The following is a 10,908-nucleotide window of genomic DNA, read 5'->3' as shown; positions in this document are numbered from 1 at the left end:
GATTCTGGGACCCGGCGTCACGCCCCAGGCTGAAGGCAAATGCTCCACCGCGGAGCCCCCCCGGGCGCCCCTGGAGGGTACAGTCTTTAAAAGTCAGCATCCAAGACCGCGGATGTACCCGGAGGGCACCGACGCGCTGCGCTCTGCTCCGCGTCAAGACTGATGCGCGGGGATCCCCGGGGGGCTCAGCGGGTTAGCACCTGCCTTCGGCCCAGGGCGTGACCCCGGGGTCCCGGGATCGAGGCCGGCGTCGGGCTCCCTGCGTGGAGCCTGCTTCTCCCTCTGCCTGCGTCTCTGCCTCTCTCTCTCTGTCTCTCATGAATAAATAAATAAATAAATGTTTAAAAAAATAAAAAAAAGTGATGCGCATCCCGCAGAGGCCACCGCGACCCCGCGCTCCGAGGCCCGCCCGCTCGCCTTGCCCTCTGCCTCCGCCCCGCCCCCAGCCCCGCCCCCAGCCCTCAGCCCCGCCCCCAGCCCCGCCCAGCCCCGCCCCCCGCGCAGCCTCCGCCCCTTCCGCCCCGGCCTGGCCGCGGCCTGCAGTGCGGCCTCCCGGCGGGGGGCGTCGCTGTGTCGGGGTGCGCGCCGCTCCCCGGGCCGCCGGCGGGAGGCGGGGGCGGGAGGCGGGGCGGGGTCGCGGCGGTCGGAGGCGGCGGGCCGGGGTCTCGGCGCCATGGCCGCGTCCGTGTTCTGCTGCCTGCGGTGCTGCCGGGACGGCGGCGCGGGGCACATCCCCCTCAAGGAGATGCCGGCGGTGCAGCTGGACACGCAGCACATGGGTGAGGCCCCCGCCCCGGCCCAACGGCCCACGCCCCGGCGCGCGGCGGGACCACGCGACACGGCCCCGCGGGGCGCCGCCCCCCCGGCCCCGGCCCCGGCCCCGGCCCCCGGCCCCCGCCCTCCGCCCTCCGGGTCCCCGGGCGCCCGGACACCCCTGCCTCCTCTCCCGACCCCGGCCCTTGGGGCCCCGGGTCTCCCGTCCCCCCCACGACCCACCCCGCCTCCTACCCGCCCCTTGGCTCCCCAGATCCCCCGGGCCCCCCCAGCTGCCCCCCTGCACCCGCGCGCGGCCTCGCGGGGTCCCCGGGTTCCCCGCCCCCCCTGCCTCCCAAGTCTCCCTGGCCCTCCGGGGACCCCCCCACCCAGCTGCTCCCCTCCACCGGGGCATGGCCTCGCGGGGCTCCCCGGGTCCCCGCCCCCCCAGCTGCCCCCCTGCACCCGCGCGCGGCCTGGCGGGGCTCCCGGTCTGCGCCCGCTCGGCCGGGCCGTGTTGTGCGTGGAGGCCGTGGAGGGTCCTGCCCCTCCCCCCCGCCGGGCCCTGCACCTGCCGCCCCATCCCCCCGGCTCTGGCTCTCGGCGCCGCGCCTCCCCGGACCCGAGCCCCCGGCCCAGCGCTCCTCCCGCGGATCTCTGGCCGCAAATGAATATTAAATACAAACATTCGGGGGGGGGGCGGGGACAGGAACTAAAAATTGTTTCGAATGTATCAGCATTTGTATCTTTTGGACTGAATATAGCGTGGCTCTATTTTTGGCTGAGCGTTAAAAGTGAAACAAATGAACCTTGATGGTTGGATGAGAAAATTGAAAAAAGAAAACTTGACACGGCCTCTGCATTTTTTTTTTTTTAATTCAGGAACGGATGTTGTCATTGTGAAAAATGGAAGAAGGATTTGTGGGACAGGAGGCTGTTTAGCCAGCGCCCCTTTACATCAAAACAAAAGCTACTTTGAATTCAAAATCCAGTCCACAGGTGGGTATAATGGTTCTTTACCATTGGGAGCCCTAGCTGTAAATAGTAAGAGCAGTTTTGGGGTACATGAGAAAGATCAGTGAGACAGTAAAAAAAAAATCACAAAGCTTGTTTGGAAAGCCCCTTCCCCCCCCCCCCCTCTTGTGTGATCCTGGTTAAAGTAGTTAATTTAGTTATTTTAGGTTCAGTTTGCATATCTATAAAATGAGATTACAGGAACTACCATTCCTGCTTTGCATTAATCATACTTACAGATGTGTTTTGCACTGGGTCTGTGTAAGGCGCTGGCCTTATTGAATGGGTACTAGATGCTCCATTTCATTCGATCAAGCGTATAAGGTGTAGATTCCTGCTGTGTTATCTTAGGATAGAATCAGTCTTACGATCCTGAATTTTTTTTAACACTTGTTAAAATACCAAGATCTGTTGCCTTCTGAAGCAATCAGCAGATTTAGAATTCTAATATCTATACTTCTCATTAAAAAATTTACAGAGTGTCTTGAATCATATGACAGTCCTGTTTGAGTATTAGAGTAGCAATGAGTTAACTTGGAGCTGTACTGAATATGAGGAAATATATTGTTTAAAGCTTTGTTGTAAGAAAAAAAACTTCTAGTGAAATATAGCTTGAAAAATATAAGTATAGGTATAAAATAGGAAAACTAGCCGGGAGTAAGTCAATCAACCATACTCTTCTTACTCGACAAGCTTGAATGATATAAAACATCCTTCTGGGGCTTATTTTCTTAATTAATGTAAAATACTGATATTCTTAAGTATATGAAATAAAAGGAAACTGTCCTCCATTCTTTTATAAGCTAAACTGCAAAATGTCTCTGGTTGCTAAAATCTTCTCAAGTACAATCTACCTTTCTCAAGAGAAGCCATTATATTCTTGAACCTTAAATTTGGTACAAATTTTCATGTGGGTTTTCTGTAAAGGATGGCATCCTCAGTGACATCTCTAGGATAAATACATTGTTGGGGTTTGTAAATTGATCTCTCAATACAAGCCTGAGACAGTTGTGCCCAAGGGCATCACAGCATGCACAGTTCTCTAGCGGTAAGGAGACTCTAACCCCGTCTAGAACTGTTGTCCACGAAGCTAGTATTATCACCTCTGTCACTCTTAAAATTGTCCCACTCTGGAAGGTAAATTACATAGTCGGATTATCTAGGAAGCCTAGACGGTAATATCCAGACATGCAGCTTTTTGATAGTGCTGCTCACTTCAGAAAAATTGGCAACCTGATCTTCAAACTTTCTACCATTTATAGATTTTCTCCTAACTGATTTTGATAAAAACTGAGAAGGAAACAGTTTGAGACAAAAATCCAGAGCTCTAGGTAATTCAGTTTCACTGGTTAGCTGCTTGCTTTAAAATCAGCTTAGACCAAAAGGCTTTAAACTCACTGACTTAAGGTACGGGTAAGAAAATCATTTTTCTATCATTAATTTTCTCCTCTTTGTGATCTTGACCAGGTCCTATATTCTCTGTCACACACCATGGACAGAAAAGTTAAAGACAGATTTCCCACCTCTCCAAGTAGTGCTTGGCTAGAACCCTGGGCCATTTAAATTTGTTGTGTAGCTTTTTCAAAATGTCTTTTAAAGAATAGTGATGACAATAATAGCTAACATCTTATAAAAAATACTCTGCGCTTTACTTAACCGATTTTGGGGGGGATACTTACACTGATCCAACTATTTACTAGGTTACCTTCCTGTATCTCTTAATAACTGAAGTACTGTTAGAAGCCCAAGTTCGCAGGTGAGGAAGCAGAGGGAGGTTAAAGACCTTGCCCCAGATGACGTAGCTAAGCCGAGGTTTCACCCAGGCAGTACGGGTTCAGGACGCATTCTTACCTCCTAGGTTGTGCTCCATCCGTAGAGAACATAGGGTACTTTGCAGCCTACTTTTATTTACTTATTTTTTCCTAAATATATATATTTTTAAAGATTTTATTTATTTATTCATGAGAGACAGAGAGCGATTCATGAAAGAGGCAGAGACACGGGCAGAGGGAGAAGCAGGCTCCATGCAGGGAGCCCGACGCCATCTCGATCCTGGGTCTCCAGGGTCACACCCCAGGCCGAAGGCAGGCGCTAAACCGCGGGGAGCCACCCAGGGATCCCCTGCAGCCTATTTTTAAAATATTTGTTTTTTAGAACATAAAAAATAGTTCAGTGATAGTATGCCTCTTCTTTTAAAAACAACTTATATTCTTCTTAAAAACAATTCCTTCTTTCATATTTGTATTCCTTCGATTTTGGGGGCATTTAAACTGTTATTTTTTAGGAATATGGGGTGTTGGCGTTGCAACTCAGAAAGTTAACTTGAATCAGATTCCTCTTGGCCGAGATGTGCACAGCCTGGTGATGAGGAATGATGGAGCCCTGTACCACAACAATGAGGAGAAAAATAGGCTGCCAGCAAACAGTCTTCCGCAGGAGGGAGATGTGGTGGTAAGTTTTCTTGTGGGATTGTTTCCCACTGTAACTTATTAGACTTGAACTGCTTAAAAAAAAAAAAAAAAAAAAGACTTGAACTGCTTTTAGCCTGGCAGTTTGTGCTTTGAATTCCGAAGTGCTGGGACTGGGTCTCCTGAGATGGCACATACTCCAGAGACAGCCCCTCGGGTAGTTGCTGCTGCCTCACCTGACTGCCCTGCTTCCTGACGCCGCCGCCGGCTGGGAAGAAGAGCGTGAGCCCTTATTTCCATTCAGGAGAATTAAGGACAGGTTGGCTGTTGATCAGCGTTTCCTGCTTCTCTCACATTAGAGAAGTTCTTGGTCCACAATGTTAAAAGTTTGCTGATGTTCATATTAGAAAGTACTAGGTATTTTCCCCACTCGAGATCTCTTAGAGAAAATTGTGACGTTTATTGCAGGCATACCTCGGACATGCTGTGGGTTTGGTTCCAGACCGCTTGCAATAAAGCAAATACGGTAGTAAAGCAAGTCAAGTGAGGCTTTGGTTTCCCGATGAATATAAAAGTTATGTTTGCACTTTACTGCGGTCTCTTAAGTGTGCGATAGTGTTACATCTAAACAAGTATACGTACCTTAGTTAAGAAATACCTTATTGCTAAAGAAATGCTAATCATCATGTGAGTTTTCAGTGAGCCATAATCTTTTTGCTGGTGGAGGGTCTTGCCTCAGTGTTGATGGCTCCTGACTGATCAGGGGCAGTTGCTGAAGGTTAGGGTGATGGGACAGTGGCTTAAAAGCAGATGACAATGCATTTTGCTGCAAAGATTGACTCTTCATTAACAATTTCTCTGTAGCATGCAATGCTGTTTGAGAGCATTTTATCCAAAGTAGGTCTTCTTTCAAAATTAGAATCCATTCTCTCAGACCCTGCTGCTGCCTCATCAGCTAAGTTTGTATGATATTTTTTTTGAAAGATTTTATTTATTTATTCGTGAGAGACACAGAGAGAGGCAGAGACACAGGCAGAGGGAGAAGCAGGCTCCATCCAGGGAGCCCGACACAGGGCCCGATATGGCCTGAGCTGGAGGCAGGTGCTCCACCCCTGAGCCCTCCGGTTGGCCCTATATAATATTCTAAATCCTTTGTTGTCATTTCAACAGTCTTCACAGCATCTTCACCAGGAGATGTTATCTCAAGAAACCACTTTCTTTGCACATCAGTATAATAACACTTCATCTGCTGAAATTTTATCATGAGGTTGCAGCAACTCAGTCACATCTTCAGGTTCTGCTTCTAATTTCGAGGTCTCTTGCTATCCCTACCACCTCTGCAGTTATTCCTCTAAGTCTTGAAACCCTCGAGGTCATTCATAACAGTTGAAATCAACTTCTTCTAAACTTCTATTAATGTTGATACTTTGACTTCTTCCCATGAATCATGAATATTTTTCTTCTTTTTTTTTTTTTTTTTTTTTTTTTTTAAGGTAAGCTCCATGCCCTTATGGAGCCCAACACAGGGCTTGAATTCATGACCCTGAGATCAAGACCTGAGTGGAGACCAAGGGTCACATGCTTAACCAGCTGAGCTACCCAGGTGTCCTGAATCACAAATGTTCTTTTTTTTTTTAAGAGATTTTGTTTATTTATTTATTTGAAAGAGAGTGAAAGAGAGAAAGCGAACACAAATAGGGTGAGGGTAGAGGGAGAAGCAAACTCCTGCAATCACGAATGATCTTAAGGGCATCTAAAATGATGGATCTTTTTCCGAAGGTTTTAGGTTACATTTCTGAGATCTTCCAGAAGAATCATCATCTATGGCAGTTGTAGCCTTACAAACTGTATTTCTTAACTAATAAGACCTGAAAGTTGAAATTACTCCTTGATCCATGGGCCACAGAATGGATGCTGTGTTAGCAGGCATGAAAACAGCATTAATCTCATATATTTCCATCAGAGTTTTTGGGTGAACAGATGCATTGTCAGAGAGTAAGGATTTCATTTTTTCAAACCAGTGGGTCTCAGCGGTGGGCTTAAAGTATTCAGTAAACCATGTGGTGTTCTCCAGGCTTTGTTGTTCCGTTTATAGAGCACACAGCGTAGAAACACGTCGGTCTTCAGGGCCCTGGGATTTTTGGAATGGACAGTGAGTGTTGGCTGCAACTTAAAGTCACCAGCTGCATAGCCCCCAGTAGGAGGATCAGCCTGCCCTTTGAAGCCAGGCCTGGACCTCTCCTGTCTAGCTCTGAAGATCCTAGATGGCATCTTCTTCCCGTGTAAGGCCGTTCCATCTGCCCTGGCGATCTGGTGTCCAGCGCAGCCACCTTCCCTTGGCGAGGTCCCCGGGATGACTTGCCGCAGCTTCTGCTCAGCACAGGCTGCTTTACCTTGCGCTTTTGTGTTATCGAAATGGCCTCTTGCCTTAAACTTCATGAACCGACTTCTTCTCGCTTCCACCTTTTCTTCTGCAGCTTCCTCTCTCAGCCTTCATGGAATTGAAGGGAGTTCACTGGTTCAGGCTTTGGGTTGAGGGAATATTATGGCTGAGGCGATCTAAGCAGACCACCAAAATTTCTCCACATCAGCAGTCAGGCTGTTCCGCCTTCTTACTATTTGTGTGTTCGCTGGAGTAGCACTTTTAATTTTCTTCAAGAACTTTTCCTTTGGGGATCCCTGGGTGGCGCAGCGGTTTGGCGCCTGCCTTTGGCCCAGGGCGCGATCCTGGAGACCTGGGATCGAATCCCACGTCGGGCTCCCGGTGCATGGAACCTGCTTCTCCCTCTGCCTATGTCTCTGCCTCTCTCTCTCTCTCTCTCTGTGACTATCATAAATAAATAAAAATTAAAAAAAAAAAAAAGAACTTTTCCTTTGTAGTCACAGCTTAGCTACTTTGTTTGGTACAAGAGGCCTAGCTTTTGGCCTGTCTTGGCTTTCTACAGGCTTTCCTCACTGAGCTTGGTATTTCTGAATTTTGATGTAAAGTGAGATGCACGTGACTTCTTTTCGCTAGAACACTTACAGGTCATTGTAGGGATATTAACTGGCCCAACTTCAATATTGTGTCTAAGGGAATAAGGAAGCCGGAGGAGAGGGGGGAGACGGGAACAGTCAGTCACTGAAGCAGTTAAAACCCACACATACATCCATCAAGTTTATGGTCTCATATGGGTGTGGTTTGTGGCACCCCAAAACAGTTGTAATAGTAGCATCAAAGATCGCTGAACACAGATCACCTTAACAAATACAATAGTGCAAAAGTTTGAAATATTGCAAGAACTACCAAAATGTGACCTAGAGACTTGAAGTGAGCAAACGCTGTTAGAAAAACGGCACCAATAGACTTGGTTAACACATGGTTACCACAAACCTTCAATTTGTAAAAAACACACTATCTGTGAAGCACAATAAAACAAAGTATAAAAAAAAATGTATGCCTCTATTTAATTTATGAACTTCTCTTAAAGAATTTCAGCATTTTACTAGGAGTATTAATCCTCATTAAACTTAATCTTATTAAATTTCTTCACTTTGAGAACTTTTCAAAGAGGGACCCCGTGGGTGGCTCTGTGGTAGAGCATCTGCCTTTGGCTCAAGTCGTGATCCCAGGGTTCTGGGATCAAATCCCACATTGGCCTCCCTGCATGGAGCCTGCTTCTCCCTCTGCCTGTGTCTCTGACTCTCTCTGTATCTCATGAATAAATAAATAAAATCTTAAAAAAAAAAAAAAACTCTTCAAACAATAGGACTTAATCCTAAGACCTCTCTATTTTTATTCCCAACTAGATATATTTAAGTCTTTACCAAAGCCACCCTGTTGAAAATGAAATCCGGAGATCCCTTTCTGCTTTCCCTGTTACTTCTTCCATGGCATTATCCAAGAACCTTACACACTGGGTGTGGGCTATCAGCTCTTGATTGAGAAGAGAATCCTAGGCTCCCCTTCAGCAAAGGTGCCCTTATACATAGAGCCTTGCGTTCCTGGCTCTGGTACCAACTTGAAAGAAATCTATGTAATGAAGGAAAGTTTCTAATGATAAGACAACACAGGGTAAATCCAGGTTTTTGAATTGAGGAAATATACAGCATTTTGGTGAGAAGGAAGACACATGTGGAAATTAAGATTTTTAACTGTGGTCTGATCTTTCATTTTTCTTAAAGGTTTATTTTACAGAAAGAGTGGGGGAAAGGGGCAGAGGGAAGGGGAAAGAGAGACTCTCAAGCAGACTCCTGCTGAGCACAGAACCCAGTGTGGGGCTCAATCCCATGATCCTGAGATCATGACCTGAGCCAGAAATCAAGAGTTGGACAGCTAACCAGCTGAGCCACCCAGGTGCCCCTGATCTTTCATTTCTTTTCTGCAATTAAAAAAATACAAAGAACGTTTAGTTTGCATTTTTTTTTTTTTTTTTTTTTTTTTTTAGAGAGGGAGAGAGAGAGAGAATCTTAAGCAGACTCCATGCCTAGCATAGAGCCTGACTCAGGCCCCATGTCACAGCCCTGAGATTATGACCTGAGCCAAAATCAAGACTTGGACACTTAACTGACTGAGCCACCCAGGTGCCCCTAGTTTTTTTAAATAGGTAAATTATTGAAAGATTTTTAGGAGAAAAAAAAGGAAATTGTTTTAGGAGACAAAAGACATAAACCATTTATAAAATCTGCTTTTCTCTGTTCTTCTTTTTGAATAGTTGGTTTTGTATTTGTAGATCATTGCCAGATGTCCGTAATACGGAACACCCTTACTCAAATGGATATTTCTTGAAAGAGAATCTTGAAGTCAGGTCGATGCTATCAACCTGTTTACACTAAGATGAAATTCAAACATAAGCAAGGATAATCAGTAACAAATGTTTGTCTTTGTTGGTGTGTTGAACTTCTACCGTGTGTTATTCTTGCCTTCCTATCTCATTTGTTGAGATTACTGATACCACAAATTGACAGATTTAAGAATGTCATTTTTAGTCTGTCAGCTTTATTAAATTAGACTTTGAGTTCTCATACCCATTCTGATAAAAGGAGGACTTTAAAAAAGGTGAAATATATGCAGAATCAAGAAAAGTAAAACATTACCTTACCATATTACCTTCATCTGCCTAGTTCGGACATTTGAGAACAAATTTCACCAAATTGCTGACAGTGGCATAGGAAAAATAGGATGGATTTAAGACAGTGAAAACACTCCCATATGTGTAACATTTCAGTCATATACCATTCTCTGAGGAGAAATCAAGAAAAATAAGCTTTCAACATCCGACCAAATGATTATATTCATGCGATAGTCCTACAGTGCCCACAGGGCCTGCTACAGCACGAGGAAGGTATACCTGGCTTGGGAGTGTAGGTGAAGAAATGTAATGAGATTAGGTTTAATGAGGATCAATACTTTTTTCCTTTTATATATAGTCTTGGAAAGTGGAAATCATTCTAAAATTGTACTTTTTGATTCAATTTAGAGAAGTTTTATAAACATTCTTTGTAATGATAATGGCAAACACTTCTCTAGCATTTATTATGGGCAGGCACTGTTTTAAATGCCTAGCAAGGATTAAATTGTTTAATCCTCATAATGATTCTATGCACTCTCTAGTATTATTACCATCATTTTACAGATTAGGAGAAGTAACCTCTTCTGTGGAGGGATCCCGGGTTAAAATACAGGCGTCGTAATTACAGAGCCTGTTCACTGAATATGCAATTATTGATAAATGCCTTGAACACATTAGATTATTTGGTATCATTATGGTGGAGTGAAACCTGGTTTCTAAATCATATAAAGGACTAAGTTAGAAATACTTGGGCTGAACTCTGCTCATAGTACTTAGTACTCCTATCCTTTCCCACTTGTTTCTTTGGTTTAGGATTTTGCCCTCAGCTGCAGGTTTGGGCAACTAAAGCTTGCTTGCTTGCAGTAGGTTATGCTGCCACCAGGTGGTGGAGGCCGCCTGGATTATGCGGCTGATTACGCGGCTGCTCCAAACTGAGAGGTACCCCATGACATGTTCCTATAAAGAAGGAACACATTGTTTCTACGTAATTCTGTTTTCATTACAAAAAGAAATCCCAGCCACCAGTAAGCTTTATTATTATATTTAAATAATAAACTAAATGAAACAGAAACAATCTGTCTTGATATTTTTTGACTACTAACAAATTTTTATTTAACCCTGGCTAAGATTTGAGGTTTTTTTTTTTTTTTTTTAAGATTTATTTATTTTAGAGAGCATGCATGAGTGAGGGGGGCAGGGCAGAGGGAGAAAATCTTCAAGCAGACTCGCTGCTGAGCGCAGAGGTAGGCCCCAGGACCCGAGAGATCAGGCCCTGAGCAGAAGCCAAGAGGCCTGACTGAACACCCAGCTGCCCCAGGAGAACCTTTAATAGCGCTTAGTACGTGGACTCGCCTGGGACTTGGTTGTTTTAACTAGAAAGTGCGGGAGGCAGGCTAGATCATCTGTACGATCTTTTTCTAGCTCTATAAAGTTTTTAAGTTGATATAGTATATCCACAGTCAGAAATCCCTGGAGTGGTCTTTTTGGTCTATGATGATTTTGCAGTTGAAAGATCTCTGCTGTTCTGCATTCTTCAAAGCTCTCCTCCTGCCAGCTCTTAGGAGCTATGGCATCAAGCTTTAAAGAGAGGCAGGATGGTGCGCCACCAGAGTAAGTATGCTGCGTGGGTGTAAATCCCAGGCCTGCCACTTCCCAGCTCTGTGGTCTTACGTAAGTTACTA

The 10,908-nt window shown here is 45.4% G+C and overlaps 1 protein-coding gene across 1 annotated transcript in view; it reads left to right on the top strand.

Moving 5' to 3' along the window:
- Positions 1-619: 619 nt before the first annotated feature.
- Positions 620-10,908, top strand: part of SPRYD7 (SPRY domain containing 7) — a 17,692-nt gene continuing 7,403 nt past the window's right edge. Inside the window, exons 1-3 of the mRNA XM_077855809.1 lie at positions 620-779; positions 1,636-1,752; positions 4,052-4,218. Coding sequence (XP_077711935.1) covers positions 674-779; positions 1,636-1,752; positions 4,052-4,218 — 390 coding nt within the window. The 5' untranslated portion in view covers positions 620-673. The remainder of the gene's footprint in view (positions 780-1,635; positions 1,753-4,051; positions 4,219-10,908) is intronic.

This window comes from Canis aureus, chromosome 17 (assembly GCF_053574225.1).
Source record: "Canis aureus isolate CA01 chromosome 17, VMU_Caureus_v.1.0, whole genome shotgun sequence".
Taxonomy (NCBI): domain Eukaryota; kingdom Metazoa; phylum Chordata; class Mammalia; order Carnivora; family Canidae; genus Canis; species Canis aureus.
Note: the sequence above shows the minus strand (reverse complement) of the source record. Positions and strands in the feature narration are given on the sequence as shown.